The 26,595-nt window shown below is 37.5% G+C and overlaps 1 protein-coding gene across 2 annotated transcripts in view; it reads right to left on the reverse strand.

The window, feature by feature from the left end:
* RIT2 (Ras like without CAAX 2) overlaps nt 1–26,595 on the reverse strand; it is a 213,165-nt gene that overhangs the window by 24,968 nt on the left and 161,602 nt on the right. Inside the window, exon 5 of one of the 2 annotated variants that reach the window (XM_021538919.3) lies at nt 9,025–12,537. The exons of the other annotated variant lie outside the window; for it this stretch is intronic. Coding sequence (XP_021394594.1) covers nt 12,310–12,537 — 228 coding nt within the window. The 3' untranslated portion in view covers nt 9,025–12,309. Of the gene's footprint in view, nt 1–9,024; nt 12,538–26,595 lie in introns of those variants that run through there. 2 annotated transcript variants of the gene reach the window in all.

Here is a 26,595-nt window from a genome sequence, read left to right on the forward strand (position 1 = left end):
GCATCCTTAAAAAATGCTTCTAATTGTCATTTTCAGAGCTATCTGTCTATGGTTTTGTCTTTAGGAGGATGCTCAGCCAGGTAATGTGTTTTGAAACTTCGACAGAAGATGCAGAAGGGAACTACCATGCTCCAAGTCAAGATATGTGAACTGGAGGCTAGCAAATATTCCACTTCTGCCATGGAATTTAGAAATATAAATTTACCCACCAAAATTCTTGCCCTTTTTGTGTATTCTGTTTTTGTGTATTCAACGCCATTTTTGTGTATTCTGTTTTAATAACTTTCATAGTTGTCTTGGCTTGGTGTATGCCCAGATTTTGAGTACAGCTGAGGTCTGGAGCCATCTCAGATGCATGAGTCTTGGCCTCTGGTTGGATGAATTCTCTGCCTTAGAGCCCCTGAATCAAAGGTGATCTTCATTTGCTATCCCAGTCTGCTCTTCTGAGTCCATTGCATGAGAGAATAAACACTTTTAGATTATTAAATACAGCAGAAAGCACAAGCCTAATACAGGTGTTTAATGCAGAATTTTAAAGAATGCACTATATTCATATATAATAATTTTTCAAGGCTGACCTTTAAATCCCATTGTTCGTCTCCCAGCTGCCGATCCCCATGAGAGTGGTTTAGGCTCCTTCTACTTTCAATGGAACACTAAAACTAAAATTCTTCAGTGTTTAATAGATAAAACTTGAACTGGACATGAAAAAAAAACATGCAAAGCATTCCTTATAATTAAAAAAAAAAAAAAAAGAACGTTAATATTTTCAGTCAAAAAGTAACAGATTTCTAGTTAATATATTTATTTCATGCAAATATAACTACATATAACTTCAAATTTGTAATTTTTATACCTGATCTGCAAAAATTGTGTTCTTGAAATCATATATCTGAGAATGCAGAATTAAGGCACTCTATATTAAAACAAAGGAAAATTCTCTCTGAACAGGGTATTGTAACAGAAAACTTTCAAGAAACCAATACTAAAATTAATTTTAATATCCTCCTTCATTTTTCACAGAGGGTTTACTATTGAAGTGGTTCCAAAATCAAGAACTGATTAAACCCAAATATTCTAGCTTCGTTCCTATTTTGTAAAAAAAAAAAATCTTCTTGCTATTTTATGACACTTTTGTATCGTAATTTTGTTTACATATTTGGGGGATTTTGAGGTACTTTGGAGGTAAATATCAGAGTACATTTTTATTTTATTGGACAGCGACCTTTTTTGGACAGTGACCTTATTACACTCTTGACTTGACCTCTGAGAAAAGGACACCTTCCACTGACAACATAGTCTTGCGGAAGATGTCCCTGTTCATGGAAGGGGGTCTGAACTGGATGGTCTTTAAGGTTCCTCCCAACCCAAACTCTGTAAATCTGTGATTCTATAAGAAGTGATCATTACAATGAATTTACTGATAATTTTATAACTAGTTTTGAAAAAGCCCTAGGAAACCTCTTAGAGAGGGTTTCTGAGATACCTCTAAAGCTTGGGTAATACAATCCACACAAGTAATGCTATATTTTTGATTTCAATGCTCAGATGAGGCAATTAGAACTAAGGTAAAATAAATGTAACTAGATAACAACATGCAGAGTTATTCAAAGCCAGTGTGGAGTAGGACCCTAAGATGCATTCAAGTAAATAAGTATCTGCTTTAAATGTTTTTCCCCATTGGATAAAACAATAAAAAAAAAAAAAATGCTTGCTCAATGCAGTGCTTCTTCTAGACACTGTAGTATTCATTTTCAAACTGCAAACTCAAAGACTACATAAATTTCTTTCTGATAACCCATAGAACCTTAACTTCTATCACATCTCAGAGCATCTGCCACAATTCTCTCAAATGTATTTTGAATTTACAAGACAACAAAACATAACACATAAGCATCTTTGCCATAATATAATCACTTGGAAATACGTCAGTAGTGATTTTGTTGCTGCACTGGTCCTGCACAGGTGTCACAAAAGCACTCAAAGTTTATTCAAGGAGCTGCTGTGAGAAATGTGAGATAACTTGTTCCTTTTGCCAGTGGGAGAAACAACAGTTTGAGGGTTTTTGTATTTTAGAGTGCTGGAGTATATGGCCCCACAGCATAGAGTGGGTGAATATATATTTGGCCCTGTCTGTGAGGATCATGAGGTCCTGACACAATTTCCCAGAGAAGCTGTAGCTACCCCTGGAAGCATTCTAGGACAGGCTGGGTGTGGCTCTGAACAACCTGGCATACTGGAAGGTGTCCCTGCCCACAGCAGGGTGTTTTGAACGAAGGGATTATTACTCTCCTTTACAATCCAGACCACTCCAGGATTCTGTAATCTAACTCCGCTCAGAGTTTTGAGGGTAACACCTTCTCAGTTGGGTTTGGCATCACTGGGACATTGGCCATGGGTCAGGAACCATCCCATGAAAGCGGGACACAATGAAACATCTACATATGTTGAGGTTTAGTTTGTCTCCTGTGTTCTCACACATACCTGCCTGCCCAAGAATCCTATTGGGATGCCCCGAGGTGTTGTGCAGAGATTCTAGCTTCTTCTGTGGAAGGACTTGTGACCCTCAAGAAGCAAAAAAAAGCCACATTCAGCTATGGAAATCAAGCTCTAGCAGTCTCAATGCTGTTTTCTGTAGAGACATTTGTGAATTTATATGACACTTGTATCTATTCTGCAATTGGATAAAAAATGGAAAATAATTTGTGTTTCTCAAGGTTTCTCAGGAGGGTGTCATGCAACTTAACTGGATACAAAAGGTTTAGCCTTTTTCTTGGATGCCAAAGTTTACAGGTTCAAAAACAAGTGCCAGAACAAGTTCGAAAATATTTTTATGAAAAAGTCTCATTTGAGGATTGCCGATTTCTTAGCTGTAACTTCTGACTCATGTGGTTTCTATTGAACAGTATTTGAACGAGGATAGACAACATGCCTGAATGTCTTTTCATCTGCTTTCTGAGAATTCTTCTTTGGCTTCAGCAATGAAAGGTCATTTAGTTGGATGCAGTATGAAACATACTTTCTGTTGTATTGTAAACCTTTAATTAAGGTAGAGGGATTGGGAAATATACCAAAATTAGGATCTACAGAAAGTCTTATTCTTTAAAAGGGAAACCTATGGTAAAGGATACTTGTATTACCTAAGCACTGCAAATGCTTAAATACAGAAACATAACCAAAAAATTTACCACAAAATATACTATGAGTTGATTGAAGTAAAGTAGACCCCTATCCTTTTCAACTTACCATTTTCTAATGATAAATGCAATTTATTTTTGGTTAAATCATACTCAAACTTATTTCAAATCCAGGCTTTTTTTGTAAGCAGCAGCACAGCAGTCCTCTGCAAAAATGTGAAAGCTGGGTAGAGAAATGATCTATTAATCTGGGACAGTTCTTAGTAGGACAAGACTTAGTGCTTTATCTTGTCTAAATATAGGTGACCTAAATATAAAGGCCTTTACCAGTTCCCTTGCAAGCTTTGCCTACTCTCTAATGTGTCTCTACTGTTGGAAGTTAGCCAAATATTGAACATCTATTTACTTTTTTTCTGCTAGTGCTTATTAATGTACATACCCAAAGTCACCCCAGCAGACTCTGCTCTCTCACTGGCATAAATATTTTACAGAGATTAAAAATACCTAAGATAAGTCACATGCAAGTACTCCGCCAAATGCCCATATCTTGCTTATCTTCACCATGAATTATTACAACCTGAATTTGATGCACTTGAAAAAATTTAGAACTTATTTTAGGCAAATATGGCAACATTAAAATTATACATTTAATTTAAACAGCTTTTTCTGTATTTCTTTGCAGTGAAAAAAAGAGAATTATGATTTCTATGTTTAGGAAAATAATTACTGAAAGTTACCCAATGGGCCACATAGAAAATAGATGGTGTGGGTGTTATCAGTAAAATTATGAAGCACGTGATCCATTTTTTTTTCCTCTGGTAGCACAAAGATGTGGAAAAATAATCATCCTTAGTTTACTATTTTATTTCAGATGCAGGCTGCATGATAAATGGGTACCAATTAAATTCTGGGGTTGGAATACAGTGTGTATTTGTATATGTGTGTGTCTCTGAGAATATTTGGGTGTATAGGGTGCATATTTTCCAGTGAGAAAGCAGTCACGTAGTGCCTGCCCCTCTCTGCAAGACAAAAAGAGCACATGCAGTTCTAAAGTTGTAAAAAATGGTAAATTTTATTTAACTCTACCATTCTAAGACTTTCTGAAGGAAAAGAAATATATGTCAAGAAGAGTTGTTGCTGCCTGTGTGCTCAGCGCATCTCAAGGATGGTTGGAAAGGGCATCTGTCTTCAGATGCCTTCCTAGGGGTGATGGTTCTTCTGCTCCAGTTCACACCCACCCCAGGGGAAAGGACCTTCTGCAGCCCAGAGGGATGGAAGAAATTCCTCCTCCAGGCTCTGACTGGGTGAGATCCAGAGGTGGCCAACAGCATGTTTCAGTAAGGCAGAGCCTGAGGTTCAGCACTCACCCACTGCTGGTGAACCTTTTGGCAACAGAAAAATACATGGGGTTGCAGGTTCTGTGCAGTGTCTGGAAGATGCTGGGTAAAGAGGATAGGCTGCTTCAGTACCAGGCTGACAAACAGCACAGTTATTTGTATATCAGTGAAATAATTGACACTGATTTATGTCTAGGATGAACTGTGGGCTTCTAACCATGGTCTTCAAACTTGCTCTTGATTTACAAAATCTAATGCATGGTGGGAAATCTTCAGACTAGTCAGACCTCCTTATCCACTAAAACTGAAGATCTTTTTGTGACACAGTGTAGATTCTCCTGTCCCATCTATTTGAACTACTGTGATTCCCTGTAATGAATTTTATTACTCAGTGACAAGTGGATTGAAAAATCTGTCAGGTGGGAGAACAGAGATGGTAATGAGCATTCTCAAATTTTTCTGCAGTCCCTGAAGATCTATCCTTGCTCAGAACTTTTATCACAGCAGAATTTTACAGCTTCTATAACTTAAGTCTTTCTGAAGTTTTTTGTTGGCAGGTATAGCATATTCTCTTAGGTTTTGTGGTTTCATCTATTTTCCTTCTCATCTTTCATTCACATCATGGTAATCAACTCCTCACAGGTCAAAAAACTCTTCAAAGTACTCCTTTGAACATCTGCCTCCTTAAAGACATCCCTGCTGTATTCTCTGATAACTTGGATTTCATCCAGTTTTGCTAGATAAAGACTTAGGAGTATTCAGTGAACACTCTATTAACTAAACAGGAGAGCAGAAAATGGTTCCTACATTTTTCACTAACATCTGGTCTGAGCACAATGGGAGGGAAAAAGCTAGCAGCAAAAGATCTGCATGCACTGGTTGCAAACTGGTAGCTGCTCTCCCAAATGAAACAATATATTTGAAGTATCATTTAAAATCTTCAGCAGGGAGCTATCATGCCATCTTTTATATTAGTTATGAGGCATACAAATGAGGGTTTTGATGCTTTCTTTCCAAAAGTACAAAGCTGAGCATCCTACTTTTTCCTCAGCTATTCTGTTAGAAAGAGTTGCTTTTAGTTCCTGAAGCATACGCAGCACAGGGAGACAGCAAAGATTATAGAGAGATTTGTTTTTTTAAGTGTCTAAAGTTTCAGTGAGGGACCAACTTATTCCATAGTCATCTTCAAGCAGATTGGCATTAGAAACTTGATGTGAGAGGAAATACAAACTTCCCATTCACTTTACTGAGTTTTGGTATTGTTCCCTCTTGCTCAATTTTCCATTCTGTCCTGTGTTCTTTTTATTTGATTTACATCAAAAAAAGTTCAGAAACCATCTTGCATACTCACAGCAGTTGTAACTTCTCTGATCTTTCCCCTTCATTATCTAAGCCAACCGAATTTCATGATCCACATGAAGGATGAAGGCAATCATCATCAATTTCAGTTTTCTCTTAGTATCACTTATCTTGTCTTAATATCCTCCACCAAACTCTTATGATAAGTGCACTTTAACCAAATCTCTGCAGTTTGCCTTATATATTTTTGTCATTTTTTCTGCTCTTGGTCCCCTTCCAAAAGGTGCTAAGGCTCACCTAGAGTGGAGAATGCTTCAAGGGTTTCCAAGTTCAGTTGAGGCGCATGTTGTTCACTGAGGTGGTAGATGGAAAAATTCAAGGTCAGGTTGGATAAGGCTCTGTGAAAAGTAATCTAGTTGAAGTTATCTCTTTTTACATCAGGGAGGGCTGAACCAGATGACTTTTAATAGTCCCTTGCAACCCAAACCATTCCATGATTTTCATACATTTACTTATACTGTATTCTGCTCTACTCCTTCTACCTATCCTTCTCATTACTAATAGTATGTTTATTCTGTCTTAAATTGTCTTGCTTTGGGTTATGGATTTTGTAGGTTTTCAGTGGCAGAAACCTCATCTTCCTCTATGTGATTGAAGTATATTCATTATCATGCCGTAATGTGCAAATTTTGTTCTGGAGACAGATGTGACTCAACTGTAAGATTTTCCACTGACTTCAGAGGCACTACCCACTTATGCTGGCTAAATGCTTTATGTGTTCAAGTTTATTCAGTCAATGTCCTACATAAAGAGGCATCTGTGATTAGTCAGCAATGTCTAGAATTGGAAGTAAATTCAGTTTTTATTCAGAAAGCTGAGTGACTTTGCAAAACTTTATCAGGAAAAACATTACTCTTTCTCCTCAGGGTGAACAATGTAAGCAGTATGAAAATTTACATGTCCTTGTAAAACGAAAAAGAGAGTCTGGATAGAGCTCAAGACAGATTGGTTACCCTTGGTGTTTTGGAATTGCAGAGAGACAAATTGAAGGAACTGCATAGTAAACTTTTTGAATGGGCTAAATGAAGTCACAACCATGGTTTACCATACAGTATTTAATATACTAGTTCTATCCTGATTTCTTCTTTCCAGGAAAAATAATTTCAAACTATCTTGCTTGAATGCAGGAAGAGCATAATTATATAAGATTTTTCTATGGTGAAGCTCACAGATGTGAAATAGACTGCCTTTCTCTTCTATTGTTTGTACCTAATCTATAAGATGAAATGACATTGGGCTTTTTGTATACAACTAAGCAGATATAATATTATTATAGGACCTGCTTTACTTTACCTCCTAAAATTATGTTTTTACTGGAATTCTGTTCCAAGAGCACCATGGAAAAGGATGGTTTTCTAGATTTTTCATGCAGTTTTTGAAATAGTTCTAAGTCCAAAAGCACTGCAAAAAAATGATGCATGACAAAGTGTGAGAATGGGAAAATCTAATTGTCACATTAATTATCTATTGACAGAAGATATACAGCAGGTGATGCAATGGCTTTGGATGTTCTTGTCTTTATTACCTCTTGGGGAAAGAGTTCAGATCATGAAATGAGTTTGGTGCTCTTGAGTGGACATTTGTCCTCATCACAAAACAACCCCATAATTCAGCACGATGTAACAAAATTGGAGAGCTCAAATTGAGGAGGTTTAGAACCAAGAGCATCAGGGAGTGATAAATCAGACTAGAGGTGCAGGGCAATGCCTCTTGGGGTGACTTTCACAGTGTCTGTGAGACAATGCCATCCCCATTACAAATCATTTTGCCAGGCAGACATCTTAATTCCACATGCTTGAAGGGACAGATCAAGCTAGAAATAGTACTAAGAGGGAGCTATTCCATTCAACTGCCATTAAAAGTTAGGAGAATAGAGATTTTCATACTGTATTTAAGTCGCATTCTGTGATTTTACCATTCCTCTTCTAATTTTCAGGAATGTTTTTCAGACAATTTCATAAGCAATTTCATAAGCAATTTCATAAGCAATTAAAAGTGTGTGATGCACACTTGCATAAATAAGAGTCCCTAAAGGGAATGTCTAAATATGGCTAACTGCTGTAGGTATACTTAATTAACTTATATTAGAATAATTGTCCATTTTAGACACTCCTCTTTCAATTGTTAGTACAAATTCTGACCAAGACTAGTACATCTCTAGGAACTAGCCACAAACTTTTTGTGATTTATATAAAATACATGGACAGTTATAAATTTAACACTCTACATTATTTCAGTGTCACCATCTGAGGTGGCTGCAGTAGATAGGTTTGGTTACTGTTGCTACAAGAAGACTCTCTTGTAGCTTTTTGCTTATCACAAATTTCATATCTAGGCCACCAAAAGATATGTTCAACATGGGAAAAGAATTTTACACAGTTGTGGAGTTTAAATCTTCACTATGAGACTAAACTTGGTTTTCTTTGTGGTTTTGCGGTTTTGTTGTGTTTTGTTTTGTTTTTTCCTCTCTGTCATGATAGAGTGAGGACTCAAATATCTAAGCTAACAAACAAGAGACATCCAGAATCTATACATCCTATAGTGTATGCATATTGCCTATATATTTTTATATATGTATTATGTATTTAGTGGACAAAATAAAGATAGTTGTTTCTTTTCATTCTAGCTATGCATTCTTACATCTCAGTCTCAAAACAGACATTTTTTGGCATGTAAAGAAACTATTTTCAATCATTTGTAAAGACATCAGATTCCTAACACAGTTATGAACTGCCAGTCTGAGGGAACACAGGAGGATACTGCGCAAAAATTCTAAGGTTGCTGTGCAAAAGCCATGTATAATGGAAAAGTTAAGTTCTGCAATATTCCACCTTGTCTTACAATCTTCCCCAGATCACTTCTCAACTAGACGCAGCATGTGATCTGCCACAGCTGTGAAGAAGGGTAATTAACTGCCATATATTACGTATTTGTGAGAGACACCAAGGATTCTTTTGCAAATTGTTATTACTTTATTTTATTTATTAGCTGGCTTTAATTATATTCCTGTAGGAACCTGAATTATGGTTCAATTGCAACGCAGACTGATGGTGGAATAAGTTATAGCTGCTACCTTCATGGGATTGTAGGCAACAAAGCAAAAAATAAAGTGATCTGTTTCCTTCTTCAAATCTTCCAGACACGATTAGATGATAGAATAGTCAGACACAGAAAAGTCTTCAGACACAGAGCAGCTTGGGTTTTTTTTATTCTTTTAGCTAGGTCTGACAGCTAAATGCAATCTTCTGTGATGGAATCAAAGTGATTAATTAGGTAAAGGAGCTGCACCCAGCATCTTGTGCAGTTATGACTTATGTTATCCTCACTGACTCTAACTTCCATCAGCTCTGCTCAATTAACTGAGGTTAAGCATTATAGATTGTTGAGGAATTGGTTCATGGTAAATCAGAATTACTTTCCCAATTTAGAAGTAACGGATGGTGATGTGTTTCAGAGACAAAGCTCAATGCCTAGCATTTGCAGAACTATTCTCTGCTGTTGATATTGAGTGGAAAAACCTTTATGGATGGGGTTTAACCCACAGGAATTTAGACATCAAAATGTTAACTGGGAGACTGGTCTGTTTTTTGCGGAGAGAAATACAGTTACTGGAAAGAGACAGCCAATTCAGGAGGGATTCGCCATATGCTAACCATCCATGCCATATAGGAAAAATCAACAGTATCTCTCTCTGTATTAACCAAAGAGAGGATCTGAATGATTGGATGTCATCCTCAAGTTCAACATGATCAAAGCAGAATGAGATAAATACAGACTTCTCTGCCTAATTCAATGCCTGAAATTACTCATAGAAGACGTAACAGAATATCTTCAGAGGATATGAGACCTCATTCTCCCTGAAGAGACCATCTTGGTATCAAATACTTTTCAAAATGGTCATTTCAGGGCTGGTTGTGAAGACACACAGAACCTGGCATTTTCATCGACTTGCTACATCTGAAAATATGATGATGCATCCTGTGTCTGTGCCACTAATTTGAGCATATCCCAGGAGACACCTGAGCACATCCTTACTGCCAAAATGTTAGAATGGTGTCTATCTCGGTTACAGACCAGAAGAGCAGAATTTTTTGATCTCTTGATCAGCATGGTGCATAACCTGGTACAGTCCAGGAATCACTTCCAAGAGCAGCTTGTGTGTGGTAACCCTGCTGTGAAGGCTAAGAAGTTAAACAATATGAAAATATGCTGCTCTGTGCCAGATGACCTCAATGCCACTGAGTAGTTATATTTAATCAAGTTAATATATTTAAGATTTAATAGTAGACTGTATTTATGCTGTCCTCTGCAACTTTTCTTTGTCTTAAAAACTGACTTGAACCAAGATACCCCTAAAATTTTGGAGTCAAGTTCATGTTGATATTGTATGTCCCTTAGTAAATGATTTTCAATTGGCTCAAAACTCAGGTGTCTGCTGAAAAAAACAAAGACCATCCCTCAAGGTTTCTCAGGGTGGTAATTTCTATGCTCTCTTATGCAGGGAATGACTGCTTCATTCTCCCCTGTGCAGTGTGCAGGTTTGGAACAGACACAGATGTTTCCCCTTGTTATTTATTTTCTCAGAGCTGCCATCTGTCCAGTGCAGCCTCTTGTTGTCCCTCCACTAACACTTAGCTCATAAACTCTTTGGACAAATGCATCTTTTTTGTCTCTAGGACACTTGATCTAAAATCTCTGTGGCAATACAGATAAAATAATATTAGTAATTACAATGGTATCAATACAGATTTCAGTTTTCAGAGAAAGGAAGCAGAAAATTCACCTTGAATGTATACATGTATTTGTATTCCTCCAAAATAATATTTCTCAAATAGAAATATAGCCACATATATCTAAAAATGTACAGCAAACCACTATTTTTGATGAAGGATTTTTGACAAGTCACAAAATATATCCAGAATCCCTTGAAAGGAAGGGAGAGCAGAGAAAAAAACCATTAGATTTTAATGAATTAAAGTTTTTCACATTGCCATAACCTTTCCAAATTTTATAGAGGAAAACAAATCTACTCCCACCCAGACTATGCAAAATATAATTGGTTGAAACTCTGCAAAATAATCGCAGAAGAAAAGTGAAAAAGGAACATTTAATAACAAAGATACATATTTTTTGTTATATCCATTATCACTCCAGATCAGACACAAATGACACTGACTACTAGTATAGCTCCGTGGAAATCACAATCTTTAGTTTTGATATGCGTATGCATATTCTATCTATAAAATTTATAAATAGCAACAACATTAAAGGAACTCCAGGGGAGAAAAGTTTAGGAACATATACTCTACTTCATGCCAGCTTTAAAAAGGAATATTTAAAAAGACTTATCCAACTGCTCAGTCAAGTGACTCAATTGGATGGTCAAGGACTATGAGCAATGGTGATTGAGCTGATGCAATTGTCTAGTAAGTCAAGGGCTGGATGCTACATCACAGATGCTATTTCATGCAGGGACAGAGCTGCACTGCTCCATGGAGGGCTTTGGGACTCATTGGACCGACAGAGCACCTGCGAGCTCCTTGATGGGACAGGGGAGTGTGGCTGATGGTGAAGCACTGGCAGAGGATGCTCAGATTGGTAGTGGATGCCCCATCCCTGGAAACATCCAGTGTCAGGCTGAACAGAACTCTGAGGAACCTGATCAAGTTGAAAGACTCCCCATTCATTGCAGGCATTTGGACCAGGTGAACTTTAAATGCTCCTTTCCAACACAGCCTCTTGTATCACTTGAATGCACAGCATGTCTGTAGAAGATGGCACCTGGCAAGTGCAGCTCAGAGGAGACAGAGCAGTACCCCTGCAGCCTCTGCAGGTGCACAACTTGTACTCTGCTTGCAAAACCTAACTGCTGTCTGGGCAGGACACAACAAGAAATGGGGCAACATGGGGTCAGAATTGTGAATCCCCAGGTTCCCTTTGAGCCTGGCTCACAGACATGTTCACACACAAACACGGCGTGCAAGCTGAGCACACGCTAACCCTAAACCTAGGTGTGAATTCAAAGCTGGAGGTTACATTCCAAAAGTCCTCAAACAGTCAAAATGTCTTTTGAAATCAATGCCATTCATTCCTGGGATGGTGAAATGACCTGTGCATGCAGAGGAGGAGGCAATAAGCGTATCCATTGTGTTAGAGCCAGCAGAAGCTTTCTGCCTTGGATGCTGGCGTAACTCACAGCATTTGAAGACCAGCCATGGAGCACACGTTAAAAAACACAGTATTTTCTCCACTCAGAGTTGCAGAAAAGGTATGAGAGGGTATGCTAAATGACACTATAGAACAGAAGAGTCACAGGGAAACCATTAATTGGGCCCTCAAAGAGCAACTTCTGCATTAGAGCCAAAGGGAAGGAACTCCAGGACCTGGCCTGGAAGACGCTGTGTCAATGCTGCCTTTTTGAACTATTACAGGTTACTGTGGTCAGCTCCTGATGAGTGGCTCATGGAAAATTTCCATCAGGTTGTACTTTCCTTTTTTTTCTTCAGAGACCCCTTAAGTTTCCGCCACAGACTATCTTTCCTCTTCATCTTCTTCTCTATCATGGACAGTGAGGACTCTTTCCTTCGAATTTCCCTCACTAGTCCATGAAAGACATCATCAATGTAGAAGCGGAGTGCAGCTGAAGTCTCAAAAAAGGAGCAGGAATATTCTCTGGCTAAGCTCATTCCTTCTTCAGTTGAGACCTACATATAAAAGAAAATTCCATAAATACTGCACAAAATATTATGCACAAAACATTAATCAACATGAGACCATTACAATATGTATAGACTGATTCTTAGATCCTGCAAATCACTGACCAGGAAAATAATCTGACACCAATGAACAGATAAGATTCAATGGTGAATTCATGTTGAATTCATGAGGTATTTGAACAGAGCAGACTGACAATATTCATTTGCTCTTGTATATTATGTCCCTAATTCTGATGCATCAATTTTTCCATGTATTTCCCCTCTTTAGTATAGTAATCCTTGGTTTGACAGTGCTGGTACTTTTATTCTATAGGCTGGAATAGATGACTAGAAAGACTTACACAGAATTAAGTCCTTAGAAAATCCTTGTTGAGCATTAACCTAATCCTGGAGGAAACTTGACTCTTTAAGTACACCAGCTTTCATACCCTAATATTTTTCAGTCACATTAATTTCTGAGCATGCCTTGGAGTGGTTTGGTCTTTGCAGGCCTGTAATCCTATCACTGAGCTTATACCTGAGCTGTATGAAGATCCAAAATATATTTGTTTTTCAGCTCATCTTCCCTAAGTAGCCTTGTGTACTTACTGCTCTTCTAGAACATGTGGGAAATGTGTCTGTATTTTGAGGAACAGATGAGCCGAGAGGGAAACAAGACAGATCTTTTCACTGACTTCTGAAGCAGGGATCATTTTTTTCTGAAATTTCCATATTGGCTATCTCTTTGCATTTGACCTGTCAGCCTGCTAAATGGAAGGGTGCTCAGCATGCTGATTAATGTGTGCATAAAATAGAGCATAAATACTTATTGTAAGAGCTGCCACTGCTTGCCAATTAAGGTACTTTTTACACTTTGAGAATTCATCCAGTAACATGAAGTCCACAGAAAAACACAAAACAAACCCTGTGAGCTTCTAAATTAACCCAGCTTCCCAACCAACAGGCTATCCTTTCTTTTCAGTATTTTGACATAAATCTGAATAAATTCATTATATTAATTGTATGTTCAAATTCTAAGTCAGGAATACCAGGTTTTGTTTTTATTTACATTTGAATATCATGATTTATTCAAGTCACTTTCCAAACATCTTTCTGAAAACGTAAAACAGTACTTTGAGATGGCCTTGTGAAAGGCTATATGATAGACTATGGAAAGTCTCAATTGCTTCTGTCTACCACAAGAATTATCTTGGTGTTTTGTTTTAGTTGGGTTTGTTTTGTTTTTTTCTGATTTCTAGCTTCATGCAGCCAAAATGATACTTATCTTTATTAGGGAAATAAAGCCCTGTGACTCAAGATACAAGCACACTCTCACACCTACAGTGAAGCAAATGCCCTTTATGATTACATTATGACACAACTTCATTGCATTTATTCCACCTATCTGTAAGGTTAGATACGTTGAGAAAGAGGATTTGGGATGAGACAGAAAATAGGTTCATTCCAGCCTGGAGGTAAATCTGCACCATGCACGTACCTGTATAACACAGACCTCAGAATTCCTCAGAAATCCCCTTTGCATCAAGGCATAAACTTTGTAGCATTTGCAAGGATCAGGCCTCTATGCTTCAGGTACAATCTTAATTTAATTTGGAATATTGTGAGGGTAAGCAGGGAGGTTGTATGCCAACCTGAATAATACTTCCTGACAAAATAAAAGATGGTTACCACTTTCCAAGAGCTATAATTGCCAAGCTTTTGCAAAAAGAGATGGGCAAAAATATCGTCCTTAGTTTTTCTCTGGGCAGCTGTGTAAGCAAAATGCATGATTCAATATGTCTATTGGGCACCATTGAGAAATTGATTGTCTGGAAGAAGACTATTTTATTTTATTTTGGACCTTATAATGAAGATTTTTTTTTTTCTTTACGATGCCTAATTTGAACTGAAGGATGATTTAAAAAAAAATTGTTAAAGATGCTGCAGTTCTAAGCAAATGATAGCACAGAGATGCATTGCAATGAAGATTGCATATATTTATTACCTCAAAGGAAGAAAAAATCTACATGAACCAAAATATCCCTATGTTAAATAATGGCAAGGTTGTAAATATAATTAGGGTGTCAGCACAATAATACTCAAATATAAAAATTGTCCTTTCTTTTTCTATGTGAATTTCTAGTCTGTACCCCACTTTGCTCCTCCTTTGTTCAACTTTTTCTTTCTTTTTTTCTTTTTTTTTTATTTTCTAGGACTAAAAATATGTTTTCTTCATCCTACAAGGAAGAATAACTGCAGGGAAGACATACCATGCTCTGTAATGAAACAAGACTGCTAAGATCTGTGAGAGATGGATGTACTCAGGAGAATTAAATCATGCAGAAAAACTTTCTCCCAATATTTTTGTGGCTGAAGGTTAACAACTTGGACAAATTTGACTGAGTTTCTTTAAAAAGCAAGAAAACTTTGGTTTTGAACTCCAGTTTTCTGCCAAATTACAGACACAACATTAAAGTTATTAATGGTGATAGTTCATTTCAAAGCGTGGCATTTTTCTTAAATCTTGCCCTCAGGAAGTGATTAACTGCTTTGGAGAAATTTTAAGAGCTAATTCAGCATGAGGAGGACACCTGGCACAAACAATTTCAGGATGATTAGCTGATGTTTTTCAGCTTCAAGGCTGAAAACATAATTTTTTAATATATAACATTGCAATAATGATCATTACTGCTTCCAGCACCAATGAAGGCAGCTATAGTAATTTAACTAATCTGTTTGCTGAAGAATCTGTAAATATAAAGAGGTGTCTAGAGAAAAAAATACACATTTTTCTCTTGGTTCATCATTTGGTCAAGATGCTAGACACCTATGGGATGAGAAACAAGGGATAAAGCTTGATGAGGTGACTGAGGCCCACATAATTCCAGGGATTTAGCCTGTTCCCATCTTATTTCCAGAAGAGAAATTGTATCATAGGAATCCATTCCACATCTGCACAGCCCAGGTACTTGTTGACAAATTGCAGCTTCTATGGGTCTGTATCAGTGGAAGATATGATCTGGCAGCATGACACAGACAGACAGGTCATGGAGAGAGGTCATTCTATTGAATATATATCTGGGAAGCTGAGCTTTATATCTCATCCTTAGAGTAACCCTTCTTGATTGAATCTGGCACTGTTTGCAAGAGTATAATTCTGGTCATATTGATTCCAACTTAGCTTATTTCTGTGCTGCTACACCTCAAGAAGGGAATGAAGGTGGAAGATTGGTGTAGTGAACATAATGAAAAATGAAAATTTCAATGCTGACAGAAGTTTTCCTGAGTTTGGTTCAAACTTTTAAAAACTGTCATTATCTGGGTGGGGTTTTGATCAAGATTTACAGAAGGACTTGAAGCTAGCAGCACAACCAATGAGCAAGAGCTCCTAAATCCATAAAATGGGAATGAAGCCTCATGGATACAATGTGTAAGTGGCTAGAAAAGTCTTCTTTTCTTAAGTGCAGGATTCTGAGTGCACATTTCTGAGAGCCCATGTGAGTTGAGAAGGAAGTGACCTGTGACAACATGTAACTGAATCTTGTCTAGAAAAGATATACCTATTCCAACAGCATGTGAACAGCACATGGGACTGTAGGATGAGCTGGGAATTTCCCATCTCTGCATAGCTGAGGGCACCTAGAAGGAAGCCCAGCTTCCTTCCCAAGGGGAAGCATTCACTGGCTACAAACTTCATTATATAGCATTAGGATTCTGTTTGTGGCTTTTGCAAACCTCCCCTGGAAAATTACAAGTGAGATTAAATGCAACGCTGACAGCCTGTGAAAGCTGTGATGGATGAGCTGCCATCTTTATGACAGCCAGTTCTCCACTAAGGTCAGCTCCTGCACAAAACCACCTGGGCTGGGTGGTGGGTGGGGAGGCACTGGCAATCATTGGCCCCCATGAGCAGACATAAAAATACCTGAATACTTGTATCTGAGACTGAAAATGCACAGAAACTAAACAGATCAATAGTCTGCCTGTGCCCTTGGACTGTCATTTGCTGGATCAGACTATTTTGTGTTCAGCTTTGTTACCTCCTTTGGTCATGGCAGCATCAGAAGGATCCCAAAGTAGATTTCACTGATGGAGATTTTGCTATCAGAGTCAACATTTTGACTCTGGGTGAATTAGTGGGGATTTTCAGGCAGGGAAGCAATGAATTTCCACTCATGCATTTCATCCCTGATGCCGCATGGTCCATTTCAGATGAAGTTTGCAGTTTTCCCCTCATAACTGGAACCTCCAGATCGCTGTGAAGAAATCTGGAAGCTCCAAGTGGAGTGTTAGGCAGAGCAAGGATTCACCTAAGTTTTTGTACAGACTTCTACACTGGTTGTCATAATATAATTCAGTTATATAATTCTGGATAATTTTATATCAAAAAACCTTTTTCTGTAAGTATTCTTTTGTCTGTGAAGGCACATGGTCTAGATGAGAAACAGAAGGATACACATGTTGCTCAACAGAGTGCTCATCTAAATCCCACAAAGGGAAATAAGAGGAATTTCTGTTGGTTTTGATTATGATTTGCATTTTTGACAGGCAATCGTTTATGAGAGTTGTAAGGAAAAGATAGTGAATAGAGAGGGCAGCAGCATACTGAACAGCCTTATTTGCATCAGTAAACAGTAAGTAATGAAAGGAATAGGAAAAGTCATAATAGGACTAGGAAAAGTTCTGAATATTGTCTCAGAAAGATTGACATCCTTTCCCTTCATGTCTGGTGGTTTTTTTTTTTTTTTCTGTTTCTCAATAAGTTTTATTTCAGAAAAGAACCAGGTGCCAAGCTGTTTATTAGCTGGATATCAGTTTGGAGATAGGTAGGCATTCATATTTGGGACCCTCCCCATCACAGCCCATTCCATTGGCATATCAAGACAAATATAATAAGCTTTCAGTATAGGTGTAAACCCATAACATATTAGAGGAAAGAGCTGTGGAGATCAAAAATATTCCCATTTTTCTCAGTTTCTATAAAGTAACTTTGCCAAAAGAAAAAGAGAAAATTAATCTTATAGATGTAGAAAAAGAATGCCATCATGGACAACAAAATGGGAAAGAATCAGTGTTGACTGACATGAGCAGTGATTTTTTTAATTCTAGCACTGACCACCAAGTTTATGTCTAAGACACTCTCACAGAACACTTGTGAGTTTTCTCATTAATCATACAATTGCAGAATCATTTAGGCTGAAAAAGACCTATAATATCAAATGCCACAGTGAGAAACCCATCACTAAACCACATTCTGAAGTGCCACACTGCATGTCTTCTGAACATCTACAGGAACAGTGACTCCACCGCTGTCCTGGGATGCCTGTTCCAATGCCTGATGACCCTTTGAGTGAAAAAAATTTTATTATTATCCAACCCAAGCCTTCCCTGGTCAACTTGAGCCCTTTTTTCTCCCATACTACTGCTTCTTGTCTGGAACAGGGAGAAGCTTTTTATTTTGATGGATAGGACTCGGTCCAGCAAAGGCTGAGATGGCTGCCTCTATATTACCATCTGCCTTTATTACAGCTAAAGGCATTCACTGTAAATATTTGAATTGTGTCTTGAGAAACATGTGGTGAAAACCACTAAGCAAAGAGCAGATCCATTATACCTATGTCAGTTTTGAGAGTTACTGTTTTTTTCCCTTGGACAAGTATCAAGAGGCATGGTGTCAGAGACTTCCTACAGGCTGGAATAGGGATCTTTCCAAGTGTGAAATGCTATTGTTCAGGTCAAAGCTCAAACACTTGGCTATTACAGTAGTGGCTGGGGTTTAAAACATGAGCAGAAACATAAAAAACCCAAGAAAAATCAATCTTTCTGTCTTCTTAAGACAAGAAACACTGTTGTTATTTGTTCACATAATACATCCCATGGAATATCTTTTTGAAAGAAAATGAAAGAAGTGTTCCAAGGCATTTTACCTCTCTTCTCCTCCTTCAGATCTTTGCACTTATAAATTGCTTATCATATTCTCGCCACTGAGCAATGATGTTTCCGAAAGAAGGGGAAAAACCAAGATCAATTCAAAATCAATTTAGTCTGAAAAAAATGTTGAAGACTACAGTTTGTGTGGAACCAGCATGACCTTTTGTGGTCAGACATTCAATATGACTATGTTTCAGGTCTAAACAAATGCACAGCAAATTCAAAAGTTAAACGGAAATACTTGTCATTAAAACTTCCTGTTTTTATCTTCCTCAGGATCAAGCATTCTGCTTTCTTGCAGAATTTTGACTTAATTTTAAAGTGAATTACTGCTCAGAAGTATAATGCTGAAACCTTTTTTCCTGAAAACATAAACATTTTAACCTTCATGCATGGTCCCATTCCCAAATGCAAACACTGCAGTTAACCATTTGATTTGGCCATGAATCCCCTGGAGTTCACAACCAATTTCCACTGTCACAAAACAGCATTTTTCATTAAACCAAGCAAGTGCACCTTACATTTTGGTCTTAGTCCCTAGGTAAGCAATTCTCTTTGCAGTAGCTTGCACTGAAACACTCACAGTTAACGCGTAACATGGTAAAGAAACTTTAAAGGAGAATTTCATATCAATGCTTTCATGAGAAAACTCTCTCTGACTTCATGGAGGTAATTCTGCAAACTCAGCTTTGCTGGCATTGTAGACTGTGAGACCATAGAATTAATAATTATCATAAATGTTGCAATTAGTCCTGCTCCTCCTTCTCCCTCTCTAGAGTGATGTGTCTTTAGAGTTTTCCATGTTTTCCTTTTGGCCTTATCCCTCTGCGGTGGTTTTTTGCTGGCTTCACACTAAAGCATTTTTGGTGACCAGAATGGGGTCCTTGAATGGGCATAGGTGTAGGCAGGATTACCAGACTGGGCCAAGGAGAAGATGAAGTTTTGCTGTATGAACTTGTGCCCTGAAGAGCCTGGATGCAATGGAAATAGTGCATGGCCCAGCCATGCACATCTCACTCTCAGCTGCTCCAGCCTCTGAAAAAATTCACATTACAGAGGCTCAGATATTCCTTCCCTTCCCCTTGTAACTTGGACTTTGCTTTAGGAAGGAAGGAACGGACAGGAAGGAAAATGCAGCTTTAGCAATGCAGAAAATAATATTATCCAGCTCTTCTGTAATGATCTTTGTGTCCTATTTTTAGCAGATGGAGGGTGGGGGGTGTGGGACTGTAAAATTAATTTGTATTAAAGTGTTAAAGGAATGCCATTTAATAGTCTTGACAAAAAAATAAATTCTTATACAAAACCAGAGAGATTGATCTGTTCTAAATAATATACTTCTCACCTGGTTAATCACAAAGATGTGACATGAAATACTACTTAAAGTCTGTTCTCAGCATGGAAAAACATGTTTCTATTTGATCCAAGGGAACTGCAAATTGTTTAGGGGTTTTGAAAGAAATCTGATGAAGCATCACTGAACAATTGTTCTTACGCAATTCACTATTGACCCCTGTTAGATTAGACTGACACTTTCTCTGTTTTAGTAATTTCTACACTCTTGCAAGAAAACTCAAAGCATACACTACCTGTTTAAATATATATCTCATGCATTTTCATACATAAAAATTTCTAGATTCAATTTACCCTTGAATAATTTCTGCAGATTTTTAGCATCTTTTGTGATGAAGATTACTAATGTCTGTCTAGCCTTTGTCTTATTTTTGGAATTTTATTATTTTTCCACCTTGTGGATCTATAATATTCTGATGGCATAGGAGCTATTCCTCCAGGTAATTTCATTCCTGCTCCGGGCAAAAGTTTGAAATAAAGATAAACATCCTCCATGCAGGTGCTTAGCTGCAAATCTAGCAAAGCACATGTTTTGCTCTATTGTTTCCAACTTATGGCATTGTTGTTTCATTATTTCACAGATACAATGCTAAATAACTAAATCAACATCTCATTTCATGCAAGAATCACTACAGAATCAGGCTGCTGTCTGCAGGTTAGACTTTGAAGCTGCTCTTCTCTACTACAGACTGTACCCTTTTGACTTGTCAAAAGCATGACTGATGAGTGGTTAAAGCATCTTTACATCAGGAAGTGTTTCTAAAGAGATGGCCTCAGGATCTGACTGAATTGGATACTCAAAGCCACATGATCTTGCATCAGTCAGCAATAGCTCTGGGTCTAATTTGAAGAGAATGTGGAAGTGTTAAATCTTTAGCATCTGTCTTCAAGATGAATAAGTTCAGGTCAATTGCTCAAAGCATTTTTCAGAGATCTGACAATTTTCTAAATTGTCCATCATCTTTAAAGGTTCTTTGATTGCAATGCTCAGCTGAAGACATAGATGGCCATAAGATAGTTGCAAAAAGCAGACATTTCTGCATCAGTTTCACATGGACATCTGCTGTTTTTTGTAAGGGAAAAAAATCCCGTAATCACAGTGCTATTTTCACAAGAAAGGATTTTTTTTCAATTTTTTAAGTAACAAGAAATCAATTATCATCTGCTAACAGCAGATGGTTGTTTTTAAAAAGTACATATAAAAGGAGCTACAAATGTACATTTTAGACTTTTTTTTTAATCAAATAGAAAATTAGTGGCATTCAGCTCTGATTTTAACACTGTTAGTGGTTTCTATTGCTTTGTGAGAATAAGTTGACTATCAATCCAGTAGAGACGGCCTCCTTATCTTTTATCTTTCTGTAAACTCATGTCAGGTATTTTCAGTTATGTGTTAGGTATTAAATTTCCACTCGACTTCAGTTCTTCATCAGGACACAGACACTAAGCACATTGAGGACTGAGCAAATAAACTTAATTCCTGGTATCCTTTTCAAATCTCCATGGTATTATATAACTTTGTCTCTAGCAGCAATATTGTCCTGAAAGCCCTCAATTGACATGAAAAGATGAGACAATAAAGAAGCAGTCAGTAAGGAGGGAAGATCAAGAGTCTGCTTTCAGTGCTCTATTTTCCTCAGTTGTCTGCCGAAGACTGAGAAACGTGATTCAAAAAATTTTAAGGGAACCAGAAAGAAATATGGAGATCTAAATGCAAATCAAAGAAGAGGCAGAAATAGGTGTATATTTATTTGTGCATATTTATATATACGGCTGCAAACAAGAATTGTAAATAAAGGAAAAAAAAACAAAAAAACACCCCACAACCAAAGTATCAGTGATTCACAGAAGTAGAAAAATCTTTTTGAAACAAAGAAGCTAAATGTCTCATTTAGCTAAATGTCTCATTTTTAGACACATGGACAGACTACTGGAATTACGTTCTGAAGGTTTTGCCTGAGCTGGATATGAGTTTCCAACACTGCAATAAAAGGGTCACCAAAAATATGCTGTAAAGAATGTTGTTTAACAGCACACATTGCTTCCCATCACTTTTGAGTGTAGCACACATATATTCTGGTACACAGTTTGCACATCTAAATATACTCTCAGATGCAGACGGCAGGCAGACAGGGAACACCATCTTAAATTTCTGGCAGTGAAAAGAAAATTGCAAGAGACTCTCCTTCCTCCTTTTATTTCCACACAGTTGTGGTCTGATGGGATTCAGGGATTCTGTCCGGGCTGCTGATGTGTTTGACAGAAGGGAGGCAGAGGAAGAATTTATAATAGATTTATAAATATTTGGACTGAAATAGATTTTTTTTTTAAGAAATAATTTATTAAAGCAAGCATTTGTTAAAATATATGAGGTATCAAAGTGTCTTATTCATAGTTTACAGAATAATGTTTCACTCTTCCACATTTTACTTGAGCTGCTTTGTAAAGAAAAAAAGTTAATCAATGCAATGAGATGAAGATTTACTTGAGTTTCTTTATAAAGAAAAAGTTACTGGATGCAATGAGAGGGGATTGAGCCATCAGAAAATGGGAATGGTGAATCATTGTGTTTGTTTGTCCTGGAATGTGTAATTAATTTTGAGCATTTAGTAATGTTGAAGTTTATTAGGATGGTCTGTCAAACAATCTCATTATGGGAAATATTGCAGAGTATCTCTATTAAACTAATGGCATTGATCTTTCTCATGTCAATACTGATTCAGGAGAAATTTTACACTTTTGCAGAATATGAACTGATTGAAAAAATTATGGGAAATTTATGGAGCCTCTCTGTTTCAGCTCTTTTCCAGTGTGATGAAAGGAGAGCTTCATGGAAGAGAAGAGAGCTTTTTTTGTTGTCAGAGGAACATTTGAAGCAAGAGATCTATGGCACAGGAACATCAAACCAGGAATGACAGCTGAATAAGGATTATTAATTTCCATCATGTGTTGTGATTTGCCACGTGGACAAAGGATAACAAAAACTTGAGTCTGGAGAACTGCATATGACGGGGATAAAAATGAGAAATTAATGTGTAGAGGGAGAAATCAGAAATCTTAAATGGTCAGGGGGTAGGAAGAGCTGTAAGAACACATTTAGCTAATCAGACATAACAAGCTTATTGCCTGCTAACTTTGCTCAAATTACCTTGCTTTTGAAGCAGGTTAAGACCATAGACTTGGATAGTTTTCATGGTAATTTGTTCATCTATCTGTGGTTAACTTGTCCTGTTGGCAAGCTCCCTGTTCAGGGGGGACATTCTTTGGAAAACCTTTCCATGGTTCCTGCCCATGGGCTTTCATTTGCAATAAGATTGAGCACCCTAGAGTAACCAACGTGGCAGCTGATATCTTGCATAATCTTAACTTTGTGCAAAATAGCACCAAACTTTTCTGCTTACATCCCCAAGAGCTGTTGGATTCTTTACTAACAGAAACTTAAGCAGTGGTGATGCTTGAAGATTAATGAGTGGAATTTTTTCTAGGAATTTTTTTTTTTTTCTGAAGCCAAAACAAGAATTCTTCTTATTATTCATTGCCTGAGAGAAAGGATATTATAAACAAAGAGAGAAGCAGAAGAGTGAAGGTGGAAGCATGGTGGCAGGGAGGAAGACAGATTACATCTTTATTATGCTAGCTTGAGGGTAGAATGAGAAAATAAAGTCTTAACAAACAAAATGGAAGAAATTCCTTGCTAGAAGCATCTGTTAACCTCTTCTATCTGCAATGTATCTTTCCAATTATGTAGATACTCTTGATATATAAAAACTACTATGCTAATAGCACCCTGTGAGCCCAAATCATGAATATAATTGATAAATTCATATTCTTACACAGAGTAATAGACTTTCCAGCCCACCACTAAAACTGAGCTGTAGCTCAGTTTACCCAGCAGCATGTGTGAATATGCATCTGCACACACAAACATACAGAGACTGCAAATGCTGCTGGGATCAGGTTGAACTTTCCATTATACCCAGCAGAAAAAGTTGGCGTTATAGCAAAACCTCGATGTGTATTCTGACAAAACACCATTCTAAAGAGCCCCTTCAGGACAGGGAGTCATTCAGCTCCTCTGCATATTAGAAATGGTTTCTGACATTTATTTATTTATTTACTATGCTTCATGCAACTGATTCATTCCATGCCTTCAGTCTGGAAAGGCTCTGGAAATGCCTGTGAAAAGTTGAAAAACACCTTTCAGAATGTGAAGGAAAACATTCAGAATGTGTAGATGCTGCAAGCCAGGATGACCTTTTCGGTTTTCCAGATTTTTTTGTAAAGGAAGAAATGGTGGGCTGTAACCAGCCAAGTGAACGACTTCTGCATCCTTTCATAGAGAAACAAGTGAAAAAGAGAAAAAAAAAATTGAAAATGAAAGACAGGAAACAGATAACACAGAAGATATTATAAATAATACTATGAAAAGAATACATTAAGTTGTATATTCAAATAATACATTAAAACAAGAATAGTATTAAGGATGGGAGGAAGATATAGTTTCTCAGGAGTAACTTGATCTGGCTGATTAATTATCAGTATTTAATCACTGATGATCCCACTCACTCTTACATAAATCTGGAACCTGTGCAGGTTGACTTCCATGCCTGATTGAGCAACACCAGAGCTCAGGCTATGGAGTGGAAATCACTGAATCATCATAGAATGGTCTGGGTTGGAAGGGACTGAAAAAAAATCATCTTGTTCCAATCCCCTGTGCAAGAAGGGCAAGACACTTTCCACTAGACCAGGTTGCTCTAAGCCTGTCACACTTTTTTGATGCAGACCAGGACACGGGTCTTTCTGGGCTGCCACTGCATGTGGCTGGGTCATGTGGAATTTCTCATCAACCAGCACTCCCAAATCCTTCTCCCCAGGGCTGCTCTCAAACCATTTTCTGCTTTGCCTGTATTTCTGTGTTACATTACCCCTGGCACTTTGCGTTGCTGAACTCCATGAGGTTCACATAGTCCCACCTGTCCAGCCTGTCCAGATCCCTCTGTGTGGCATCCCTTCCCTCCAGGATGTGACCTCACTGTGCAGCTTGGTGGGGCAAACTTGTGACAATTACAAAGACAGCAACACATTTTTATTTTTTGTCAGGAAGCTCGCCTACTTTTCCCTAATGGCTCTTTTTCTCTAATTTTCTTAAATGGGTAAATAAGAGTAGATTTGGGGGAACAAAATTAATGGTGCTAAAAGCAACAGCTGGCGAAAAACACTAAGTGCTTGAAGCTTTAACAGTTACTGTCACTAGCAATTCAGGACATGTTATCACCCCTTTTTTTTTTTACCTGTAGAAATGAAATGAATGTTATTAAATGGTTTCCAAAATGACAACTGCCTGTGTTAAAGTTTTGTTTTGTGTGCTGAAAGAGATATTAATAGGAGGATAGGTATAATATTTTTGAGAAAAAGATGTGGAAAAGTAAATGTACACCCTGTTTCAGAAAGAAGAGGCAGTTGCTATGGTTGACACATATTTTTCAAGATGTAATTAAATATTTTCTGCTGAAAGATATATGGAAATCAGAGAATCACAGAATAGTTTCATATGGAAGAGAACTCTGTAGGTCACCTGATAAATACTCTTGCTAATAATGGGTCTGCCTGGGACAGATCACTCATGCAATATTCAACCAAGTTTTGAACTTCATTTTTTTCAGGAAGGAAATCTTACAGCCATTTTGGGTGTTTGTTTCACTGGCTGACCACTCCTGTGAAAAAAAACCCAAACAAAACCCAAAAATCAACCCTCTTAATTAATCATATTTTCTTGTTCTGCAAATACTTTTTTATTATTTTCTCATCATTTCCCTGCCCATCTCCATTGGATTTGTCGTCATTCTAAGATGAATGAGATTCCCTTCAATTCATCAAGCTGAACAAATACACAACTTAGATGTCTCAGCCTTTTCTATTCCTCATTTATGCTCTACCCCAAGACCATCTTGGGGATTTTTGCTGAACTCACTTCAGTATGTCAAGTTATTTCTGGTGCTGTAAAGCCCTAAACAGGCATAGTACTTCAGATACACTTCTTTGGCTACAATAACACTGTATGAGACTGATTTGAAAACTTTCTTAGAGTGAAGGGAAACTTAATCCACTTCTTTCATCTTCAGAGTCAGTCGTCTGGTCATTAAGATCATCTTACAACTCAGGTTCTCAGACAAGATTTTCCTTTTGTAAATCCATGTTTTAGATGTTTCCAGGCACTTTCATATCCTTCATGTGCCTGGATGAGGTGTTCTGGGAGGGTCTGCTTAATAAACACATCATCCATTTCTTCTGAAGGCAAAAGATACTGAAAACCAGAATAATTGATTAAGTTCTAAATGACTTAACTCAGGTAAACAGAGTGCACACTCACCAGCTGACATCCTTCACTTCGACCTCACTGACACTTCTTTCCAGGATGCTCAAAGAATGTACGTGAAAATGTAACTGATGAGTCAAGATGAGCAAAACAAGGGATACCTCTCTCCCATGTAAGTAAATACAAGTGAAAGTTTGTACAAATTAAAGATTTTGGACCACAATCTGCGTTTGTGCACCTCCTGGATTCCTGCTTTATCCCTTTTTGTGTTTTTGTTTTTCTAACTACAAATCATGCTTTAAAAACTTGATTAGGTGCTTCAAACCCCTCTTTTTTAGTATTTTTTTTAACCAAAAAGAATGCAAATCCAAAGTAGATTGCATATTATCAAGGAAGGCAGGCCTTGATGACATGAGAAAGAAGGCCTCACAACCTGAGACAGAAAATAGGGTAGAGGTATTCAA

The sequence above is a fragment of the Lonchura striata genome, chromosome Z, assembly GCF_046129695.1.
Source record: "Lonchura striata isolate bLonStr1 chromosome Z, bLonStr1.mat, whole genome shotgun sequence".
NCBI classification, from domain to species: Eukaryota; Metazoa; Chordata; class Aves; order Passeriformes; family Estrildidae; genus Lonchura; species Lonchura striata.